This window comes from Mustela nigripes, chromosome 3, assembly GCF_022355385.1.
Source record: "Mustela nigripes isolate SB6536 chromosome 3, MUSNIG.SB6536, whole genome shotgun sequence".
NCBI classification, from domain to species: Eukaryota; Metazoa; Chordata; class Mammalia; order Carnivora; family Mustelidae; genus Mustela; species Mustela nigripes.
In genome coordinates this window covers 76,528,302-76,553,908 of record NC_081559.1, presented here as the reverse complement: position 1 = coordinate 76,553,908, position 25,607 = coordinate 76,528,302, and the positions used below count along the sequence as shown (strand labels likewise).

Here is a 25,607-nt window from a genome sequence, read left to right as displayed (position 1 = left end):
CCCGGTTTAGCCTCTGGAGCGATGTCCCTCAGCGGAACAGACTTTTAAAAGTCCTGATTTTGTGCTCCGTTGCTCCGCTGCTTGCCGGGAGCCGGCCCCTCCCCCTGGGGTCTATCTTCCCGGCGCTTTGGATTCACTTCTCCGCCGGTCCTACCTTTCAGAAAGTGGTAGTTTTTCTGTTTCCAGAATTGCTGTTCTTCTTCTCTTCGATCTGCCGATGGATTTTCAGGTGTTTGCAATCTTTAGATAAACTATCTAGCTGATCTCCTGCTAGCTGAAGTAGTCTCAGCCTGCTACTTCTCCGCCCGTTCCCATTGTTTTTAATGATACCAATTGTTTTAGGAGTCATTTATCTCATAAAATAAGGTAACAGGAGTTTTACATAATATTACATAGTATTTACATAGTATTACATAGTATTTACATAAATGAAATAAAAATGTCTTAAAAATACTTTAAATCTGTATGCCTTGCTTCTTAGACTGAGGTTAGGATTTAGTTTCCTAAGCACTTAGCTGCAGAGTAGATAAGAGAATTTCAAAATTTAATGGCTTCTTACTATCATTTTTTATAATACTGGAATCAGAGGCAACAGAACTTACTGAAAACTACATAGTAGCTTCTTTGTTGACAGTCCATATTTGTGGGTTTTTGTTGTACTCCTGTGTAAGGCCATCTTTTAGTGTTAATGTTAATACCTGCTAGAGATAATCTTGTACTTTATCTTTTATGCTTCTCAGTATGGTGTTACTAGAACTACATCTTTCTCACTTTTGTATTTCAATAAGGTCACCAGTGGGGATGTTAATAGGGATTTAACAATTAGCAATTCTCTTTTAAATTGATTTTATTAATTTATTTATTAAGCAGGCTCTATAGAATTAAGGATGTCCTGGATAGTTTATATCCTTGAATTAATAACAACTTGCATAGATAGAGAATATTTTTCATATCTTAGTTATTCAGGTGGTCCCTCTGCAAGATGGGGTCATGTAGCAGTAACTTAACAGTATTTGAAGTACTTGATTAAGAAAACGACACCAGTTTATGCTCATATTTTTTCATTTGAAAAGTTGCAGCTCTATATTTGAATAAGAAAAATATTCAGTCATTTCAACAGCTAAGTATTCATTGTTTAAAGATAGAAATTGTTTCTAGTCTGTAACTATTTATTGAATCACAGAGCCAGTCAGTAATTTTCAAAAATAGTGTTTCTATTTTCATTTCTGTCTTCCTTTAAGTATTCTGATCATTTGAAGGTAAGGAAGTCCCTCCAAAAAGCTAAGATCATAATCTGTTCATAATATTCAACCTGATATTAATAGTCTCAAAAATTATCAAAGACTGGTGTCATTCCCATTGGGAGAAGATTAGGAGTGTAATGCTGGTTCATATTTTTTTCATGTCTCCAATGTGTATGTTAGAATTTTAGTATTTAATTAAATTGATGAAAAATGAAGATACGTAAGAAGCATCTATTTTGTATATGCCCTTTTTCTATCTCAAATTACTGATTACGTATTTTAAGTTATAATTGGTAAAAATTGACTTATGCAAACACTGATGAAATAGTGTATGAAACTTATGAAATCATGACCACAATTAAGAAAATTAACATTTCTCTTAGTTTCAAAAGCTTCCTTTGTAATACTTTCTTCCCTTTCCTTCCCAGTCCTCACCTCCTCCATTCCCAGGCAACCACTGATCTGCTTCCTGTCACTATAAGAATCCTTCGCATTTTCTACAATTTTGTATAAATGGAATCACGCAGTATGCACATATCTTATTTCATCAGCATAACTATTTGGCATTTACTCATGTCAGTAGTTCATTCCTTTTTTGCTGCATAGAACTTCTTTGGTTGGATATGTCTTAGTTTGTCTTTTTACTCTTGATGAATATTTGGATTGTTTCCAGTTTAGGGCTATTACAAATAAAGCTTCTATGAACATTTGTGTACAAGTCTTTGAAAGGACATATATTTCTTTTTCTCTTCACCGAAGAATAGAATGGCTGATTCATATGGTACATGCATGTTTAACTTTTTAAGAAACTGTTTTCGAAATGATTGTACCTATTTACATTCCCAACAATAGCATATGGTAATTTTAGTTGCTGAACATCTTTGCCAATATTTCATATAACCAGTTACTTTATTTTTGACTATTCTAATAGGCGATTGGTTGCATCTCATTATTACTGTTTTAATTTGATTTTTTTCTAATGATTAGTAATTTTGAGCCTCTTCTCAAAGATTTTCAAATTATTTGCTGTGAATATATCTTTTTTAGTGAAGAGTATGTTCAAATCATTTGCAAATTTTGTATTGGGTTGCTTGTCTTGTTATGATAGGGTTTTGCAAGATCTTTATGTTTTGGATAGGAATCCTTTATCAGATATATGATTTGCAGGGGCACCTGGGTGGCTCAGTCGGTTGGGCATCTGCCTTTGGCTCAGGTCGTGATCCTGGAATCCTGGGATCGAGTCCCACATCAGGCTCTTGCTCGGTGGGGAAACTGCCTCTCCCTTTCGTTCTGCTGCTCCCCCTGCTTGTGCTCTTGTATGCTCTCTCTCAAATAATAAATAAAATCTTTTTTAAAAAGATATATGATTTGCAAATATTTTCTTCCAGTCTATGGCTTTTCTTTTCATTCTTTGAAATGTCTCTGAAGAACAGAAGCTCTTAACATTGATGAAGTTCAACATTATTTTTTCATAGGTAGTGCTTTAAGTGCTGTATATAAGACATCTTTGGCTGAGTCAAGATGACAAAATTTTTCCTATGTTTTCTCCTAGGTTTATAGTTCTAGGATATACATTTAGATCTGTGATACATGTATGGATCAAAGTTCCTTTCACACATAGATATTTCTATTTATCCAGCACCATTTATTGTGAAGGCTATCCTTTTTCCACTAAATTATTTTTACACCATTTTCCAAAATCTATTGTATATATTGATAAATATCTTTCTAGACTATATTCTGTTCCATTGATCTATCAACCTACACTGCTGCTAGTAATGTACCATATTATGTTATTTTTACCATACTATTACTGTAGCTTTTTTCTTTTAATTTGTTTTTTCATTGTTCCAAGATTCATTGTTTAAGCACCACACCCAGTGCTCCATGCAATATGTGCCCTCCTTAATACCCACCACCAGGCTCACCCAACCCCACCCTTTTCCCCTCCAAAACCTTCAGTTTGAGTATTTAGTGAGATGATCTTATGGCTTTTCTTATTTAGTATCTTAATATAATGTTATATTGATTAACTTTTCAATTTTATTACAACCTTGCATTCCTGGGGTAAATCTTTTATATGATATACTATTCTTTTATATATTGGTGGGCTTGATTTCCTTAAATATTCAGGATTATTTACATTTAAGTTCACGAGGCATATTTATTGATATGTTGCTTCTCTTCCTCCTCCTCTTCTTCCTTCTTCTTCTTCTGTTTTCATCTGGTTTGAGTAATTTTGACCTCTCAGAATGACATAGGATTAGGATTAGGACATAGGATTTTTCTGGAAATGTTTGCAAAGAATATGTTATTACTTTCTTAAATTTTTGACATAATTGACCAATGAAGTCATCTGGGTCTGAAGCTTTCTTTATTTTAACATTTTTAACTTCAAATTTAGTTTACCCATTTCTTTCTGAGATTGGGTAGCTTTTGTCTTTTAAGGAAATTGCTAATTCTATGAGTTGTTGAATTTATTGGCATAATGTTATATATATTATTGTGTTTTAATAATGACTTTTAACAACCTTGCTTTCTATCATCTTTGCTGTATTTGGGTCAAGTTTGGCTGGATGATTTTTGTTCTCATTATGGATCAATTTTCTTGCTTCTTTGCTTACCTCATAATTTTTTGATTGGATAAAAAACCAATTGGGAAAACATCATGTACCCAAAATTGAAATTATAAGGAAGCCAGAGAAATTTCAATTTTGTTAGTAAGGAGTAAATTTAGTATGTTTTTTTTTCTAAGTTGGGAGAGAGCACAAGGGATGGTAATCTTCAAAGAGCTCATGATATAGGCAGCAGCCCAGATATGCCTAGTTACTAAACATGATTCAGACAGTTAAAGATGGGATATGGAGATAGATATTTCAGTAAGAGATAAAAATTTCAACCTAGGATGATGAGAGAATGTTTGAGGAACAATGATTAAATGAGTTTTCTTGGAAATTAGGTTTGTGTGAAAAAAGTAATGAGAAAGGTATGCATTTCAACATTTGACCATATTATGTGCATATGTCAGGCCATCCCCAGAGATTGCAAATACCTTGAAAACAGGTACTGTGGTGTACACACAGGTGCCCATGCATTATATGTGTGTGTATCCTTACATATTGCATTCACTTATATTCTTACATGTATTCATATGTATAAATATATATTTATATCTATCTATATATATATCTCACATCCCTGTATATAGTAATAAATGCTAAATATTTGTTTAACTGACTTGGATTTTTAAGACTTTTTAGGCACCATCATCTACTTATAAATAGGTGATCTATGTTGTTTGGTACAACAGCTGTTAAATTGTTCTGCTACCCAGCAGAGTACCCAGTGGACTCTCCAACCCAGCAATCTGTGGAACCTGCACAGATTAGAACATCTAACACATATACTTAACCTAAGTTTCAGAGACAAGAAGAACATACCTAGACCTTGCATTAATAACACTGTTTTTCACTATGCTTCCCTACTCTGATGAAAGAAACCAAATCACAAGGCACCTTAGTGGCTGAGTCAATTGAGTGACCAACTCTTGACTTCAGTTCAGGTCAGGATCTCATGGTCATTAGATTGATCTCCACATCAGTCTCCATGCTGTGCATGGAACCTGCTTAAGATTCTCTCCTTCTGGTGAACCACAAGAGACTATGGACTCTGAAAAACAACCTGAGGGTTTTGAAGGCACAGGGGGTGGGAGGTTGGGGGAGCCAGGTGGTGGGTATTAAGGAGAGCACGTATTGCATGGAGCACTGGTGTGGTACAAAACCAAAGAATACAGTTACACTGAAAAGAAAAAAAAAAGAATGTATGGCAAATAATTTTTGTTCAGAGATTAAAGGAATATGCAGATAACTTTGTGGTCTTTGAAGCTATTCAATCAACATCAGATGAATTATTTCACCATATTCCCATTATTCAGAATTTCATAGATCTTAATTGTGTCCTTTCTTCTCTGCCTATTGTGAATGATTCTGTAATACAGTATCTTTTAGCAAGAATAATAATAAGATCATTATTCTTGAGGTTTCCTCCCCTTGATTTTAGAAATTTGTGGCTCTGACGACTACCTCAAGCTTTATAATGTATCTCAAGCTAGTGTTAAATTCATTTATACTAAAGATTAAAGACAAAATTAAAAAAAAAAAAAGATTCTCTCCTTCTTCTCCTGTCCCTCCCCTCCTTAAAACAAATAAATAAATAAATAGATAGATAGATAAATAATTATTAAAAAGATGTTTTACTAGATTAGGAGAACCTGGCTTTTTATGCAAATGACTGTGATTTCTTTTTTAGTTCTGAGAATTGGCCCATAGGATGGCTTAGGAATGAGATAAATATAATTATCTTTTTTAAAAAATTAAAAATTTGTATACATACATAAAGTAAAGCCTTAATACTTTAGAACCCACTAATTTAGAAATTATAATCATTTGAAAATGATTCAGAAAGATAATTGACCTTGTATTATCTATAAATGGAGTGAAATCATAGTCTAAATAAGATTGTTGGGGATTATTATATGTATAAATTGACTACAAAAGCAAGTTCACAATTGGAATCATCATGATATAAATTATCCCATTAACCTGCACTTCCAATTATAAATAATCTCTTTACAATACAACAGTTTTCCTTTTCTGTAAATAGAATTTTGTACTTGCTAGAGGAAATTTGGTGCATATAGGCAAAGGAGATAAAAGAGAAAGAAGTCCTAGTAACCCCGAAATCTATATTTCCTTCCAGTCTTTTTGGGTTGGCATAGTGAGTTTTGGAGTGTGTTTGTGTGTATATAGGACATAGGGGTGGTTATGATTTTGAAGTTATAACCTTATCTAACTCGATTTTCTGATGAGGTGGTAAAACCTTTCTGGAGTATTTTTTCAGAGCAATTTCTTGTGCCAGATTATAGGCTTATACCCCCAGTACAATATAAAAGTTCATAACCTTGATTGTTTTTAAACCACATAAAGATGTCTCTTTGAAACAGCATGTCCCTTGTCACAGATTTCATTAGATCTGATCTGCTGATGGGATGATACCCCATCATTTAGGAAGTGCACCTGTGGCTAGATTCTCAGGGACATCCCCTATTCATTTTCTATGATGATTTTGCCATTCTTGAGTTCTTCATTTTGAGTCATTACCTATTTGACTTGTCAGTTAGGACTGACATAAAAGTCTCAAAAGATTAGTAGCTTAAATACGACTTTTTTTGTTTGTTTGTTTTCTCATATGAAATAACTTCAGAGGTGGGTGACTTCATTTGGGTAGATTCACAGTATGGGACTCAGGCCACTGGCATCTTCCTTCTCTGCCATTCTTAATGGTTAACTTCCTATTGCCAGGATGACTCAGGATCTTAAAAGGCTGCTGGATGATTCCACTACATTTGGGCAGCAAGGCACTAACAAGGATAAGAGAGAATTCCTTCTAGCTGAGTTACCCTCTTCAAAATCATTGTTCTGAAAGTCTTACTCAGCAACCTCCTATCACTCTCCTTGGCCAGAAAGCAGTTGAATGACTCTACCTAGATTCAAAAGAGTATAAGGATCAACGAAGCCATGTCTGGATTCCTGAAAAATGTAGATTTTTTTAGTGGAGGAAATTGTTAACTCAAATAAAAAGATTTTATTTATTCCAAAGAAGAGAAGCCAATCATCTGAAGTATTTAGTGCTTTTAAAAGTACATCATACGACCACCAAATACAACCACATTGTACCAAGTAATTTTCACAAGAAGGATACATGAATGGTATATGTTTAAGTCATTGCAGAGCTGTGACTCTTTTGTTCTGACACACAAAAGGCAGTTTCCCTAAATATAATGGGTTTGGGTCATAAGCATTACAAAAATCTCAGAACACTCTATGTGTTACTCCATTATCATCCTATTTAGACAGGATTAGTTGTTCCTATCTCAGTAACCTGTTTTAGTTATCTTTGTTTTGTTTTATTTTGCTGATTGTATGAATAAGACTTTTTTTTATTAACACATAGATTTTATTTTGCAAGGTTATTATCTGTTAATATTTTATCATACAAAAATGTATGGCACACTTAAGCCTCCATGTTGCATCACCACTTCCTCATATCAGGGAGATCATATGATAGTTGTCTTTCTCTGCTTGACTTATTTCGCTAAGCATGATACGCTCTAGTTCCATCCATGTTGTTGCAAATGGCAAGATTTCATTTCTTTTGATGGCTGCATAGTATTCCATTTGGGATTGGGAGGGAGACAAACCATAAGTGACTCTTAATCTCACAAAACAAACTGAGGGTTGCCGGGGGGAGGGGGTTTGGGAGAAGGGGGTGGTATTATGGACATTGGGGAGGGTATGTGCTTTGGTGAGTGCTGTGAAGTGTGTAAACCTGGTGATTCACAGACCTGTACCCCTGGGGATAAAAATATATGTTTATAAAAATTAAAATAAAAAAACATATATAACCTTCAAAAAAAAAAAATGTATGGCACAAAAAATAATTGTTTGTAGATTCCTGAATAAGAAGTTTTAGTCTAGGCTATGGCTTTTTTCCCATGGAGAAATAAAGTACTTCTCAAAACTCTTGCTGAAATTTTTAACTTATCTTTATACCCTTAGCCTTGGTATTAAAAAATAATCCAAAATAAATTTTCAGAAAATCTGCTACACTATCTCTAAAATGGTGCCTGAAGTAGATGTACTCCATTCTCTCTAAAATACCTTTGCTCAGGAATGGAATTAAATTCCATCTGCTGACTTAGGAAAATGGATTAATTGCCCTCACATTGTTTATCTATATTTTGTAGAGAGTAAAGAATATGTTTTCCTTTTTTGCCTAGTATAGTATAATATCTTCAGAAACACTTGGTTTATAATTAATGCACAAAAGTTTCTGAAAATGTTAGGAACTTATAGAAGTATTCATATTCATATTATACCACTACATGAGCTATCTATTACTACATAAAAAATTAATCCTCAAATTTAATGTCTTCAAACAATAACATTAATTATCTCACAGTTTCTATGAGTCAGGAATCCAGACATGGCTTCGTTGATCCTTATGCTTTAAAATTCCTCAGGAAGTTGGGACACATTGTATATGCAAAAACAAGAGAACATATTGTATAGATTTGCCTCAGGTGAAAAATCCTTTCAGTAAAAACACTAAGCATACATACATATATTTTTTCTCATCATAATTGTGTTTTTTCAGATCTTTTGCCTTTCTTTTTGTTTTGATTGCTATATACAGTGAATAATGCTACTGTAGTGATATAAATAGTACCCTTTGAATAATTTTTAGTACCAAATCTAAGGAAGGAGAACAGGCATAGAATAAATTCTAGTGTTAGGAATATATATATATATATATATATATATATATATACACACACATACTTTTTTTTATAGATGTATTTATTTGACAGACAGATCACAGGTAGGCAGGGAGGCAGGCAGAGAGAGAGGAAGGGAAGCAGGCTCCCTGCTGAGCAGAGATCCGGATGTGGGGCTCCATCCCAGGCTGCTCACACCTGAGCTGAAGGCAGAGGCTTTAACCCACTGAGCCACCCAGGCACCCCTGGAATATACTTTTATGGAAATATTTCTGTTGTTTTGAATTTCCAGAAAGACTGTCCTTGAAATATAGTATCTAAAATAATAGTCTACCACCCTAATATTACTGGGAGGTGAATATAATTTTCAAGAGTTGTTTAAGTGACAAAAACCGAACTTAATTATATCAAAAAAAATCCTGAAAATATTTCTATTTGATGGTCTAGAAAGATACATTACTAGTTTAACTTGATTTGTGTATTTAATACTGGACTATTTTCCACATAATTATAATAAATCTCTTCTTATTTCTCCTTCTTGACTACTTTTATGAAACAGACTAAGATGCTTAGTCAAGCAGCTGGAAAAAGGTGATGTTAACGTCGTAGACTTAAAGAAGAATATTGAATATGCAGCATCTGTGTTGGAAGCCGTTTACATTGATGAAACAAGGTATGTTTTAGCCTATCTTCCCTTCTGTCTTCTTTGCCTCTCTTCCCTTTTTCCTCCTGGTCTTCATTTATCTCAAACATGAATTTAGCATATCTTAGTCATGAAACTGAAATTAAAATCTTATTAAAATTTAAAAGGGTTTTCTTCCTGTAGCTATTTAACTGGACTATGATCCATTCTTTAAAAATACACATTTTAATCCAAATAGTGAATATAAAAAAATAGTCAAACAATTAAGTCACAAAATGAACAAACTGAAGAGTCCTCTTCCCCACCCTCATTGCCTTTAGGCAAAGATTTATAAACTCAGAGACATGGGTAGGCTTATTTCGATTGTCACCAATATAAGGATTTTCCTATTATCTCAAGATTCCAGAGTTCCTGCTGAGAAAATGGGTGTCACATGTCCACACATTCTCATAAGATGTACCTATCAGATTCTCTTGCGGGGGTTTGCTAAGGGATAGTCTCCAAAGCATATTCAGTCATCGCTCACACCTTAATCACTTAACTTCATACTTAGCAGAGTGGTAAGGAGATTAAAAAATGGGGATTTATTTGAAGAGCATTCTTAGCCTGGTGTTGTGGCTTTGACCAGGTGATTTGCCTTCCAGGGGCCATTTGGCAATATTTGGAGACATTTTTGGTCTGGTTAATGGGAGTGTGTTACTGTTATGTGATGGGTAGAGGCTGGAGATGCTGTTACAAATCCTGCAATGCACAGGAAATTCCCCACAACAAAGAGTTACCACCCCTAAGTGTCATTCCTATGGAGATTAAGAAACTTTGGCCTTAAGAGAGAACTGCTCTTTTTTTCCTTTTTTCCCTAAGAGGAGGCTTAGCCCAGAACCTTAAGAGGGCATCCTGTGGGTCCTGAAGTATGATATGATAGTTTGTAAGAGATTTGACCACTATCTCTTAGAGTTTGGAGGGTACTGAGACTGGTTCCTGATTCTCATCTCAACAGAGATAAAGGTGGCAGACTGGTTCAGACTACCTTGAATTCACAAGTAAAAGGGACACTGTGGAGGAAGAGACGTGTCCCTCCTGAGTTTAGCACAGAAAATGCACTAAGTTTTTCAAAGTCATAAGGCAAGTGGAGTAAAGTCTTTAGAAAACTGACTTCAGTATTGAAAGAAAACTGACTTCAGAAGATGAACAAGAGGCTGGCTACATGAGGTGATTGTTGAATGAACCAGGGAGAAATCATAAAGATGCAGCCCAAATATCAGCGAACACATAACACCCCAGAGGGTGTAGCAAGTTCTCTGAAGGATACACAAAAGCTCCCCAGAAGAGAAAAATAACCAGGATTTGGGCATCTGTCCCATACATGACAACAAACACACCCATCTTGTAACAACCTTTGACTCCTATAATTTCCAGTGATATCCACCACATCATTGAACGATAAGAAAGAGCAGAGTGAGTGGGACAGATGATGGGACAGGGACATCCATCATGCCCCTTCATTTCTGCAAGTATCCACGCATGAGTCAGGCCTGAGCTTGGTGGAGAATAGAACTGCTAAACCAGATATGAGATTGATGTTCTTACATATCCATGTGTCCTGGGCTTAAACACACACACACACACACACACACACACACACCCTACACTGTTGTTTCACAGGTAAAAATTCACATGATTTAAAAAACAAGATAATGTAAAAAGGAACCTCGTGGAAGTCTTGCCTCCACCCTATCCCATCCCAATCTTCTCATAAATTTCTTATGTATATTTTCAATAGTGTATTACAAATTTTTTTTTAAAGATTTTATTTATTTATTTGTCAGAGAGAGTGAGTGAGAGCACAGGCAGACAGAGTGGAAGGAAGAGTCAGAGGGAGAAGCAGGCTCCCTGCGGAGCAAGGAGCCCGATGTGGGACTCGATCCCTGGACGCTGGGATCATGACCTGAGCCGAAGGCAGCTGCTTAACCAACTGAGCCACCCAGGCGTCCCGTGTATTACAAATTTTTATTTTATATTTTTCTGTTCTCCTTTTATGGAAGGTGGCACACTATGTACATAGTGTTTCATGTTGCTTTCTTTCCCCTTACTAAGGAAACTTGGAGACCTTCCTATATCAGGTACTGACCTTTTTAATAGGAGACCATGAGGATTTTCACTAATAACAGGAAAGGGCATGGTGCAGGCTATGTTGCACAGGTGATTTTTTTTCTTTGTCCCCAGAACAGAATTCTTCTGTGAAAACATGATTTAGAGTCATAAATTAGTGGTAGGGGGAATCATAGCCACCCTTTTAGATTATAAGTTTTATGCATAATCGTTTTCCTGGTTAACTTTCACTGAAGGTATATAATGTATATTATTCTTCTAAGCGAACAGAGACTCAAAGTGTAAATAGAAAAAAAATCTGATGTTCCTGTAATTTCTTTTCTCCTTCATTTTTATGTATGCTCTTCATTGTCTACAAATTGAGTGAATGTAATATATTCAAGATTTCTTTAATCTGTCCCTGACATTTTATTTTTTGTATTTATTTATAAAATGAAAGCAATTTTATCTTAAAGAATTATTTGGAGATTTACATTATTCATCCTATGATGGCATAATGCTACCTATCTGGTTCCCCTAAGTATATCTTGTCTTTCAATTGGTAGATTATTACATGCTATATTTATTAGGTTTCCCAGAAAATTACGATTCTATGGATATTTTGTTAACTTAGTTCTCCATGATCTCTAACTCATTTACACATATGTTACATTTCTAAGTATAGTTCCTTTTCATTTGAAAATTACTTTTTTAGAAAGTTGCTTTTTGCAGAAAGAAAAAAATGCTTAACTGCTTCATGGTAGAACTGGAGTTGTGTGTGTGTGTGTGTGTGTGTGTGTGTACTCTTTAAGAAAAAAAAAAACCCAGCTCTTAATACTACGTTATTCCCAATTTTTACTCAAATGACACACACCTTTTCACTATTTTATTTTAACGCTTCCATGCCTCCATGGCATCTTAATTTTTAAATTGGATTAATAATACTACCCCACATTTGGACCATTCAAGGGCTCATATTAGTCTCCCCACAATCCTATGCAGCTGGCAGAAGTGAAGTTACTTTCTTCACTTTATTAATGAGAGAACCAAGGTCTTAGAAATAAACAGGTTTGACAATGGTCACAGATGTAGGCTTTGGCAAAGCTAGGGACAGAAACTAAGGCATGGCTTCTCTTCTCTCTCTTAGTGCTCTTCTCTCTATAACTGGTATCCTCTCGGGATGGTGTTTAATGACCTCCAAAAGATGACAATGTGTAAAACATTCTGACAGTTGGAATCGTCGATCCTAGAAAAACGATACTTAACATTTATTACTAAAAGCCTCTTATTATAGCCTGCTATATGCCAAGTACTCTTTTAAGCATTTTAATGTACTGTTTCATTTAACTGTCATAGTAATCCCATGAGCTAGAAACTTTATTATTATCATTTTACATACCTCATACATATGAGGAAATACATTGACAAAAAGGTTACATAGCTTACCCGAGACTCATCTGCATCCCTTTGGTAACATCTGACTTTGGCGACTTTGGAGACTTCCTGGAAGTTTTGATGAAAGCTCACGTGCTGTCAGGGTTGTCAGACCCAGTGGTGTGTGGATTGTGTTTGCATCACTTCCAACTCTGCCTTCAGTGATGCCACATTGGTAGCTTGAAATTGGCTACAGTGGGAGTATTTATTTACACCATGGAAACTGGGAAATGTAACAAATCGGGATTTGTTTTTTTCTGGAAAGCCTGTGGTTAAACATTTACCATCATGCCACTGGTTAGACCTAAGATTATCTCATGTATCTTCCTAAGGCTGTGATTTAAGTTCAAAATACCAGCTAGAAATTTTTGAGCAATAATCCTTGATGTGATATGATTTCCAGTGGACTTAGTAAGACGGCAGTCAACTGAGAATGTTTTTGTTGAGATGCATATACAATTATTAGAGTTTGCCTTTGGAATATTAGTAAAACAGATGATTTAGGAAGAGAGGTGGAGAAGCATTTAGTTGCTTTTAAACTTCATATAAAAAACCTACTTTTTTTTTAAATTTTTTATTTTTTATAAACATATATTTTTATCCCCAGGGGTACAGGTCTGTGAATCACTAGGTTTATACACTTCACAGCACTCACCAAAGCACATACCCTCCCCAATGTCCATAATCCCACCCCCTTCTCCCAAACCCCCTCCCCCCAGCAACCCTCAGTTTGTTTTGTGAGATTAAGAGTCACTTATGGTTTGTCTCCCTCCCAATCCGCGAGGCTTTTTTTTCTTTCTTTCTTTTTTTTTTTTTAATTTGGGCTGGACTTCAAAAAAAGGTCAACACATAATAAAACAGGAAAAAATAAATTATTAATTGGTTTAAAACACAGACACACACATACACACACCCCTTTTCCTGCTAAGCTTTAGTGACTGCAGGGTTTCAGTTAAAAAAACAAATTTAAAAAAAATCTCTCTTGATGGATGATTTAAGTGAGAAAAATAAAAAGTTTCTGACAGAATTTGAATTCTGACCTTCTTTGAAGGATTATAGCAAAATTTCCTAATGAATACAACTCTTTGTTGGTTTTTCAACAAGACATTTTCAAATATAAATGCCAATATTTTATGAGTCCTGCTTTTGAAAGTGCCCCTAGAGGCTATTGTTTTTCAAAGCTGCACAGTTGTAAGTCAGAAACATGTGGCCTTGAAGGAAAACAAAAACAAAAACGAAACAAAACAAAAAACCTGTCCAACTGTCCTTATTTAGATTGAGAAATTGCCAGGCGAAGTAGCATCCTCAACCTCATGAGCTGCTATGCATGAAGGGAGACAGCTGACTGGGAGGTATACTTTCGGAGATGGATATTGTGTTTACTAACACTACCTAATGACACAATTTATATCTCCATCTTGTTAATGTGAACCAATCCAAGTTTTGAGATTACCATAGTTAGAGCACAGACTTGATTCAGAAAGAATGTGTTGTTCAAAGCCCCGGATCTTCCAGTCAATACTTCCTTTCTTTAAGCAAATTACTTAACTTCTCTATTTCCTAGCTTTATTATCTGTAAAATAAGAATAATGACAATGCCTGCCTCATAAGGCTGATCTGAGGATTAAATGACAGAGTAAAAGTTGAATAATAACCACTATTTTTATCTTACTAATAAAAATGCAGATACCTCTAGGATACATATCATATTAAAATATATGATTTAAACTCCCAAGTTAATCAAATAATTTCCTAAAAGTAGTTTTTGATCCTGAAAAAATCAACGAAGGCAGATGGAAATGAAAGCAAAGTCCAAACTGATGGAAAGGAATCTTAATAGGATACACATCTGGATAAAAACATTCTCAGTTGACTTCTGTGTTTTAATAAGTCTAAGGGTCCTTCATTTTATGATAGATTAATTTCAGCAAGAATGTGGTTATATCAATCAGGACTTTCGGAAGTTATTCTGGTGGAAATTGAGTGAAGTTTGGAATACCTTAGAGTCTAAGCCCCTTGAAATCATCAAGTACAGGAATTTACATGAAACAAATCGTTACTGAGCACCTGAAGTGCATACCAATGACACTGGTCAGCAGAATCAGTACAGTTTTGCCCACAGCTGGTGTCTAGAACTGGCTCTAGAGCTATGAAGACAAACCTAGGCATGAAAGCAAATGTTGTTGTTACAAGCAATAAGCCGGAAGGTTCTGAGTTAGAGAGAAAAACCAAAGCACACTGGCAGATCACAGGAGGAAACACTAAAGAGCTCCACTCAGTCATTATGAGCGGGAGTAACAGGGAATAAGAACTGTACATAGTTAAGATTCCAAACTAGGTTGAATTGTACGACAGGTATTCCTTAAGGTTAATGAGTTTTACTCTCTGGCAAAGCTCCCCATGCACATTCTTAAATGAATGGCTTCTTCTTCTTTTCTTTTTTACAGATTTTAAAAAATATTTATTTATTTGACAGAGAGAGAGAGAGAGAGGAAGCACAAGCAGAGGGCCTGATGCAGGACTTGATCCCAGGACCCTGGGATCATGACCTGAGCTGAAGGCAGACGCTTAGGGAATGAGCCACCCAGACACTCCTTAAATGGATGGCTTCTAACAAAAGGACTTAATTTTTTTTTTTTTTTAATGTCTGGAACATGCTAGATATGTGACCATTGGAGTTCAGAAATACAGTGTCTGAGATGTGAATTTGGGGATTGTAACACAGGGGTCTCAGACTTTTTTATGCTTTATTTTTATTTCAATAATTGGAATTCCTTTGCTATTTCAACTTGTTACCCAACCTAAAGTTTTTGAGAATGCGCAGCAAGTGTTTACTTATTTTACATCCTTCCTGGCTGTCACTTTCTTCTCCAGCCAGCTCTCTGGCTTCACACTGTTGAATTATTTCTCTGTAGGTCACCTAGTTTCCTCAAATCCAGCATTCCAAAGGTGAGTACTACTCCCAAGCATGAGCTCAGTGCCTTTGTCCAGTTCCCCAGACTGATGCTAGACTCAGCTATAAGTGCTGTGAGACCTTCTTAATGCATGCTCTAAGAACCCACAATGTGACTGCTTCCACAGAGGTCCCCTCCCAGGCATTTCTCTGCATCCTCTAAAGTCTAAGCCCGTCTTCCAGAGGCCAGCTGATCATCACCTATGGGCGGGCCTTTCAAGGTATTTTCCTACCCTGAGTTCAGGACCTCAAGCTGCAAGACCAAGAGAAAGGAAGGAGGCTATCAAAATTAATGTCAAGTTGTGCATTCATCTCAAGGATCAACAAGTTCAAAGACTATGCAGTCTAAATTTTTATTTAGACACTGAATTTGCAGCGCGCTCTTCTCCCAGTGAGGACAACTATGTACCTCACTGTTCAGAGATGGATCGCCTCTTGCAGGCACGCTGTCCCAGTCTTCTAGGTGCCAGAGTAGGGCCTTCACCTTACTTTCGTGTAGTTCATGAGTCTATTCAAAATATTTTTCCTAGAACAAAAGAGCAGTCTTTTTCTGAAGATAAAATAAAACCTCAGTAGAAAAAAAAAGCAAGTTATTTTTTTGACTTTTCAAATGTGCATTTTTCTCTCTTCTAACCATTAAGCTTTCAAACACTCTTGGAGTTCCATCACAGTATGGATCACCAGGTAACCCTCTTAACCAAAGTCAGGGGGCAAGGTGAAATGTCGGACAGAGGTGTGGAGTGGAAGGGTAGACAAGGACAGATATGAGAAAGGAAAACACTGAAAGTTGGGGATGGTGTTACCAGAGAGGAGACATAGGAAGATATAGAAGCAGGAGGCATATCTGAAGATAGGAAGCACCAGAAGCCAGTGGAGAGCTGGGTTACTGAAAATGGTAAATCGAATCCCACAGGGAGAACCATTGAGTGGAGTTTCAGTAGAAAAGCTGGCCAGATTATGGTAGTGTGAAGAATTAATGTAGAACAGCTCAAGAAGAAATTAGATTATTTTTTAAGAATTTGCTAGTGTAGGAAAAAGCCAAAATAGAACAATCTATTAGTAGGGACATTTACTTGTTTGTTTCATACTTTTTATAGAATGGAAGGCTTCCATTAGCCTGGAGACAAAGAGCGGAAGAGATACGTGGGTTAAAGAAAAATAATATTTATAGAAAGATTAGGTGAGAAGTTATCCTTAGGAAGTTACCTAGGAAAAAAGTAAAACAGCCAAGCATAAGTGGAATATATAGATAAAGAGGGAGAAAATAATGCACAGCTAAGCCCTTCAAATAAGCAAAATTTAAGTAGCACTGCAAAATCAGAAAGATTAATTACTATTTATTTTTTAAAAGATTTTATTTATTTATTTATTTGTTTGTTTGTTTGAAAGACAGAGAGAGAGAGCATATGCGCACAAGCAGGGGAGCAACAGAGGGAGAGGGAGAAGCAGGCTGTCTGCTGAGCAGGGAACCTGGTGTGGGGCTTAGTCCCAAGACCCTGGGATGACAGGCCCAGCTGAAGGCAGATGCTTAACTGACTGAGCCTCTGAGGCCCCCAGTTACTATTTATTTTAAACTCAGTTGTTCAGCATGGTTAAGAGTACTGTGACAATTATGGCCAAACTATAGACCATGGGCTATAACACGATGGGTTTAATGTGACCATGGAGAACAATCCCTTCGTGGTCAGTCACTAAGACTTGCTCAAGATGATGGCACTGACTCATGTGTGCTCCAGCACAGGCAAGAAGGGAACAGGAAGAGAAGGACTAATGAACACTTTTCGTGACTATTTTAATTATAAGTGACAGGAAGCCCAAACAAACCACCTTCAAGAAACTCTCACTGCCAAAACATGGATGGCTAGTGCTGACTATAAGCATAGGTGACTCTGGGCAAAAATGATGTCAAGGGACCGACCTCCATGTTTCATTCGTTCTGTAATAGCCTCCTTTTGATCATTTGAGTGGTAGCAAGATGACGATGTATTTTCAAGCTTTATAGCCTCACACCCTCAAATCCAGTAGGAATGAGAAAGGGTTTCTTATCCAGAGGCTCCAACAAACATAACCTTTATGTTTCATTGATTCTGGTCAGGTAATATATGTATCCCTCAAATAATATGCCCCGGGGGAGTTGGATATTTAAGTGGCATCTCATGAGGCAGGTAAGAGATCAATTTTATTTAAATCACTTGCCAAAGAATTGAAAATGGAGGAGAGTACTTTGCTAAACAACAACAACTTTGTCCTCCCTGGAGTAAAAATGAACATGTTTATGTTAGTACCACATGCAGGGGACCTGGATCAGGATTTGTGTGGAATGTTGAAAACTCCTATCCAGGCTTTGCTCCTACTAATAACAAGCCTCCAGACAAGAGTCTTTGATTTCCTTTTTCCCTAGTCATTGGTTTTTTAACATGGAAGATGAAGTCTCCAGCCCATTTCTGTCCTGGAATTCTGTGGTTTTTATCCATGGTTGCAAAGTCCCTTTGTTGTAAAGACCTACTCATGTTGTTGTAAAGGTTGTAAAGACCTACTCATGCCTAACCGACTCTGGTCACCAGCAGGGTGACAGGAGGGAGCTGCTTATCATTGGCTAATGAGGGATCATTTATAGATATGGGCTCTTGTATATTTTAGGTCGCTTTTATTTGGAGGAGTCCCGGAGGAAATCAATTTAAAGGGTATGTGCTAAGACACTGCTGGAGTTCAGTGAATCACTAAAAAGCAAATTCTGATTTTTATGAACTCCATTTTTATGGTGTGAGTTGCAGGGAGGGGTGCTTGTTTGGAGTGCTGTGTTTGTAGGCTGTTCTCACCCTGTGGATGGAGTGTGAAAACCAGGCTTAGAAAAAGTGGCAGTACATTTCGGTTGATTTTCATATTTTCCGTCCATCTGTGGTATGTTACTTTCTACAAACTTTCAAAAACAGCCTCAATAGTGAAAAGGGAAAAAAAAAAATCTGACCAGATCTTTTGAGAGATGACTAACAAGAAAAAGCTTCATGTATTATATAAGATCTTACTGTTTGTGAAATTTGGCGTTAGAAAAATATAAATGAATATTTACTAGATTTGGCAGAGATATAAATTTAGGAGCACCTGGGTGGCTCAGTTGGTTAAATGTCTGCCTTCAGCTCAGGTCATATTGTGAGGGTCCTGGGATCCAGCCCCTCGTGGGCTCCCTGCTCAGTGAAGAGTCTGCTTCTCCCTCTCCCTCTGCCCCTCTACCCCCACTTGTGCTCGTACCCTCTCTCAAATAAGTAAATGATAGCATTTTAAAAAGAAAAATATAAATTTAAATATTATTCTTTCCTAACAATGATATTAATAACAACTGAGGTGGTTTGACAACTAACTATAGCCAAGGCAACATATTACGCATCTTCCATTTTTGATTGTACATAATTCTCAAAAAATCTTATGAATTAGATGTTTATATTATTTCCACTATAAAGTTAAGAAACTTGAGGCATGAAGAAAGTAAATGGACTTGCTCAGGGTCATATGATTATTAAGTGTCAGAGACAAGTTCAAACTTAAATCCAACCCTAACTCTTGTCTTCTTCCTTGCCAACAAACCCCCCCTTTTTTTTGTATTCTTTAGTGTTTTATTTTTTGTTTTTCTTTTTTAACTTTTTATTATTTTTGATGTTTATTTTTACATATAAGTTATGTACGTGTATATCTTTTTCCATTCCTTTTCATTAAATTGTTTTATATTTATAAGATTTTCTTTCTTTCTTTTTTTTTCCTTTTCTCTTTATTTTGGCATCTAGTTTCTTTTAATGGACAGTCCAAAACACGTACTGGATCTAGTTACTGCTTTCCTCTTTCCTCTTTCCTCTCCATAAAATGGGAGTCCTGTGCATCTGGGTTTTGCTGTATCTGAGTGTGATGCTTAAAACTGATACAACCATCTTGCCATAAGCATAAAGCTAAATGTAACACTGAAGGTGAGAGTATAGAGATGGAAGAACCTAAGTCCCTGATGTTATCGACCTGCTGATTTTTAAAAAGGCCTTCATGGAGTCCACATACCTTTAGTTTTCTTCTTAAGGAAAACAGTAAATCTCCCTATTATTTAAGCTGCTTGAGGTGGGGGTTGATGTCATGTGCTGTTGAGAGTATCCTAACAGCCACATAGGTCTGCCTTGTTTCAAAGCTCAAATTCTTAATCTCTGATCCATCCAAGGAGTGGTCTTACCCTAATAAGAAGTCCTAACACAAAAGTTTGCTTTCTGAGTTAGCTACTTAGAATTCACATTCTGTTTTCCTGTAAAACAAGGTAATAGCTTGATTCCGTTTCCGAGGTAGCCCACAAAACCCCTTGATTCCATGAGACAGCTAAACAACAATAGGTGATCCTTGGGCAAGTATCAAGTACTAGAAAGTCAGATACTTAAGATTTTTCTCATTAAATACAAGATTTCCTCATTCTTTACCATATTTTATCAGCAAGCCTACCTCCAAAGTGTATATGCCTCATCTACTGTCCCTCACTTTTCTCTCGCCTCTATCTCTGTCAAGTGTGCTCTGAGTCACCATCATCTACACCAACCAGCTGTGCCCTGGGATCTTGCTGTCCTCCCATTCCACTCAGAAGCAGGGGCCCAGGGTAGGGTGGGGCATCCAGCTCTCTTCTATTCCAGGATCCTGGGAGTTTATCTGGGGCATGTTGTCACTCCCCTCAGGGTTTTCCTTAGTTTGGAAAGTCAGGCAGGATTCAGTGTTCCTTCTCAAGATCACTTCTGTCTTCCTTTCTTCCTTCCCAACTCCTCTTGTTTAACCGAGGGCATCTGTGCACAGTCCTGGGAATGGAAACTCTGCTCTGACTTGTGTATTCTTCCATTGTCTTTACCTGGGCCTTTCTGCCTTTCATGGGAACAGGAATTGGAAAAGTTAAGTCCAGGAACAGGAGTTTTCTCCCTTTAAGTAATTGTGTTTCACATAGAACTTGAGTCAGTGAATGAAATCTTGGTTTACTGTATGGACAAAGGGCCACAGGGTAACAGCAAATATTTAAAAAAAAAAACATTTTGGGATATCATCTTTTCACACATGGAGCAGGTCCTGATTGAAAATGTTAACATACATAGCATGCATCAAAACAAACAAAAAATGACTTTGTTGAACAACCATTAAGACTAGAGATTCTCTGCCTATGTTTTTATACATCACTTGTTCAACAAATATTTATGATGGACAATCTATATATACAATAATAATTATTTTTCTATTCTGTTTGGGTATTGTTCACTCCCTCTTGTCATTCTGGTTGTATTTTTGGCCTCCTAGGTTTAGAAAGAAATCTATTCTTTGTCTTCTCTTACACTCCTGTCTTCCAGATTCACTGCAGTTTTTCTAAGTACCATGTTCCATCCCAACTCAGCTGAGAAACCAACTTTTCTATTTTGCAATTAAGTAACATACAGATATTCTCATTCGTAACATCAATATAAGATATTCATTAATGAAGATACCTTTATGGCGATTGTCCTGCCGGTACTTTTCTCAATAGTTCCCCAACATTCTTCATCTCAGAGAGTGAAATAATGGGCCTATGGAAATAAGCAGTGCTGCTAATGCCGTGTAACAGAATATAGCTGAATCTCATTTTCTTGGCAGAGATATTTGGGTAATTGGCAAGCTGTGAATGGATGAGAGCATTTCTCAAACTTTAGCACTCCTGAGAGTCACCTGGAGGGCTTGTTCAGAGTGACGGGCTCCACCCCCCAAAGATTCTCCTTTAATTGTTTGGAGCAGAGTCTTGAAGCTCCCAGGTGTTGCTGATCCTGCTGGTCCACGAACCACACTTTAAGAACCGCTGAGCTGGAAGATGTCAAAATGAGGCTACAAAGAAGAGACACGAATGTTAGAAATGTAATGGTTAGAATTCTAACCATTCTAAATATTATCCCATGTGACACATGAGATGGTCTTGTGCCAAAATGCCTCCTTCAACCAGGAAATTCCATCATCAGACAGGAGCAGTAAGAGGTGCTGAACCGGAGATGAGCTGTGCCTCAGAGCAGCAGGGCTTGGGCACAGGGGAGGCAGGCCCGTCCTTCGATTTGCAGTATGATCACTTCTCCCAGATCTGTGAAACTAAAGACCCTTAGGCTTCATCTGTAGCCTGCCAACCACCCTTTCCTCCACCCTAGCACTCTTGGCAGTCTTCGGAATGATGCACAGTTAGATGAAGAACAGAATGCCCTTCTCTTATGTCTCACTTCTCTGATTGGAAAAGGCGACATATCTACTCCCTAGAAAACAGGGCAGGAGACCAATACTAGGTAGATACTGTTGTGTTGTGATAAAATGTAAATAACATAAAAGGTACCATTTTAACCGCTTTAAAGGTACAATTCAGTGGAATTAAGTACATTTGCAATGTTGTGCTACCATTTCCATTCTCTACTTCCAGCACTTTTTCATCATCCCCAGGTAGACTCTATACCCATCAAACAATAACTGCACTATCCTCCTCTCAGCCCCTGGAAAACTCTGTTCTATTTTTTGTCTCTATGAATTTGCCTATTTTACTAGGTAAATTTTTGAAGTAAGCAAAATTTTATTTTTGGAGATTCCTCCCACTATTTCTTTATGACCCATAGAACCTTTACATTGTTCTTGGCTCTCCAAAGTCACTTCAACCAACTTCTTCCCATAAAATGTCTCAAACACTTCCATCCCCATGGAAGGACACTCTCTTTTTCCTTCATGTCAGACGTAGAAATCTGCTGAGACTAACTCATGCAGATGTGTAAGTACCTGGAGTTCTTTGAGGACTTTGTGACAGACATTTTTCTAACTGCTTTCTGTGCATTTAGCCATTCTATCCTCACAACCCCACCCCTAGGGATACATTATTATCATTTCTCTTTTACTGACAAAGAAACCGAGACTCGGGTAGGATGAAGCACATTTCCCAAGACCACATAGCAAACAGGCGATGAAGCCAGGAGTTTGACTCCAGAGGAAGTTTTCCTAACCACAGAAGATGTTTGTTAATCAAAAAATGTAGTAATTAATGGAATATGAAGCTTTGTGACTAATGGCATGTTTTCAAAGCTGTTTTTGAGCTAAGAGCACTTTCTGGTGGGAAGCCAAGAGTCACCAGGCAGACCTAGAGTAGTTTTTTGCTTTACCCATTAACTCCATTCCACCTCCCAACTGACTCCAAAAGGACAAGCTGAATCGCACCTGTCCAAGGAACTTGATTCCTTCTCAGACTCCTCCTGCAACATTCTCCTAGCCCCTTCTGCCTGTCCTAGAGGACGGAACCTCCTCTGCCTAGGCCTCTGCTTCTGGGTGGGTACAGAGGAGGCCTTAACTTGAAAAAAAAAATGACATCAAACCTTAACATTTTACTTAGCTAATCTTGTTTTAGCCAAGATTTGCCTCTTGGGACTTAAGCTAAGGTCAGCATGACTAACTTGTCTCCCCAAACTTGTCCCCAGCAAATGTGCAGTCTTAATAGTCACTCGAATGTAATGGTCATCTTTTCACAGTTTACAATAAAAAGGAAAAAAGGAATAATAAAAACAAATGAACAAAGTTATCACGTAGAGAGAAAAGGGAAAGAAAACTGCCAAAACAACAATAGTAACAATAAAAATTATTGAAATAAATTTACGAGCCTGCCATCTTAAATCCTTTTTGGAACAAGATAAGGAATAAATATCAAGGAACAAATGAATGAATGAATGAAGAATGTGCTTGGGTGGTAGCCTGGAAGAATTAATTCAAATGTATTTCACACTCAGTAAGCAGGTAACTGACAAGTCACAATGGCATTTTGAATGTATCACCTTTTCTCATTCTGACATCTATTTAATTTATTGTAATTCAAAGTACCCTGAAATTCTACTAACATCCAGATATATTTCTCTATCGGAGAATGATTCAACATACCAGTCCTGAAAAATAAATTTGAGCTTCCTCCAACCAAATATTCCCTGGTAGGCCAAATTCCCTTAAGATTTTATTTTTTTTTAAGATCAATTATTTTTAACCCTAAATTTCGTGGTAGAAATGGGAGAGAAAATAATTATTACTCATATTAGTATCTCCTGAACATGAAAATAGTCTGGGTTCCTAATAAGAACACATGCATTTGAGGTAAAGGATAGGTGAGCAGCTAAAAACTCAAACTCTGAGATCAGACTTGAGTTCAAACATGGCATGGTCCCTCCTGGTTGTATGACTTGGAGCAAATCCCAAAAGTATCTGTAGCAGTAGAATAAGGGTACAGATAATAATTGGATTTTCCTCATGGTGGTATTGTGAGGATTAAAAGAGATAAAGCTCCTGGCCTGATTCACAGTAAGTAAAGAAGTTAGCACCATTAACATCTCTATCTATCCTAAGATAACTGAGGTCTTAGTGAAGCTTTAGTATTGCTCTTAGGATTTTGGTGTGGTTTGACTTGGTTTGATTTTAGTTGTTTTTGTTTGTTGTTTGTTTGTTTTGTTTGTTTTTTGATGGAGGACCGCTGTCAGCTCAGATCACAGATATGTGCTCATCAAAGAAATAACAGGAATGGATTTGCCTATGTGGGAACCACTTGCCCTCAAAAATATCCACACTGCAAAATGAGCAACTTCTCTTAATTCCCCCAGCCATCCCTGGAGGGCTCGCTTGGAAGATATTTACTATGTCTAAGTTCAGTACCATCCCTAGCCCCGGCCCAGTATAACTGCTTCCCTGGACACTGCCCCTCATTTTAGAGTACTCGACAATGGCTCATTTTTGTTGTGACCCTCCCCATGGGGTGAGAAGTCTTTAAGCCAAGAACAACTTAAAACCCATGCCCTACTCCCTCTATGGACTATGCAATTCCCCACCCTCCCCTTTGTGCTCCTCTCCCATATCCTGGACACTGGGATCTCAGAATTCTCTGCCTAAAGGTCCCCTAGTCTGTCGCCTAAATCCTAATAGGTTTCTTCCCCAAGTCTTTCTTTCTGTGGGGGCCGGAACACTACTGATATGTGTACCCCAACACCTCTAAAAAATGGCCAAGAAGCAGCCGCTTTTCAAAGCTGAGCAAGTTGATGAGCGTGATGAGGGAGGCTGCAGGGGTCCACTACTTACAGAGTAAGGCCTGGGCAGGAGGTTATGTGGGTGCAGAGGGACAGCCACAGCCAGCTGGCCCAGCCTTGTCATGCAAGGAGCTGAGAACTCTCAAGTCAAACTCAATTTGCCAGGCTTTCATGAAAGTTATTAAAAGGTAGGAGGGCAGAACACATTTAATAATTCATTCATTTGATATATAACTTTAAAATATTTAATTATATAGTATTTGGGAGAGATGTGCCCCTTCCTGGGCCCAGCAAATATTAGGGGCAGAGTGAATGACTTAGTGGCTTATTGAAATGTATCCTTTATAGGAAGAGTAAAGCAGGAAAAAGAAAATTTCAAACCTAAGAAGCCAGTTTCTAATTGCAACTGGCACTTGAATCTTAACACTCAGTAGGTGTAAATGTGGGCACCAGTTGCCTGGAAATAACTGTGGTGGGTACACTGGTATAACCATTTTCTAAGAGTCTACTGTGGACAGAAATATTTTCACTGTTATAATTGTAAAAGTCAAAATCTCATGACCTCTCCTTCCGTGGCCGCCTCCTTCTTTATTCCCTTCCCCTAAAAATTTTCTAGTTCAAAATATAAGCCCTTTGGGAGTTGTGTCATCTCATTTCAAGAGAAAATTTGGGGTATAAATAGCTTCCAAGAATCAGTTGAGCACTGAATGGACGGGGGGTCAGTTTTCACAGCTCCCCGGCCCCCCATCTACCCTTAGCTCATGTTTAGAGACACTTAACTTTCTGCTTTATTGACCCTCTTAGGACTAGGAAGAAAGAAAGAAAGAAAGAAAGAAAGAAAGAAAGAAAGAAAGAAAGAAAGAAA

At 37.1% G+C, this 25,607-nt stretch overlaps 1 protein-coding gene across 2 annotated transcripts in view; it reads left to right on the top strand.

Moving 5' to 3' along the window:
• The window catches only part of PDE1A (phosphodiesterase 1A), a 351,047-nt gene that overhangs the window by 248,834 nt on the left and 76,606 nt on the right, over positions 1-25,607 (top strand). For both annotated transcript variants that reach the window (XM_059394291.1, XM_059394292.1), the window contains one exon: positions 9,140-9,253. In XM_059394291.1, the coding sequence (XP_059250274.1) occupies positions 9,140-9,253 (114 nt within the window). The remainder of the gene's footprint in view (positions 1-9,139; positions 9,254-25,607) is intronic.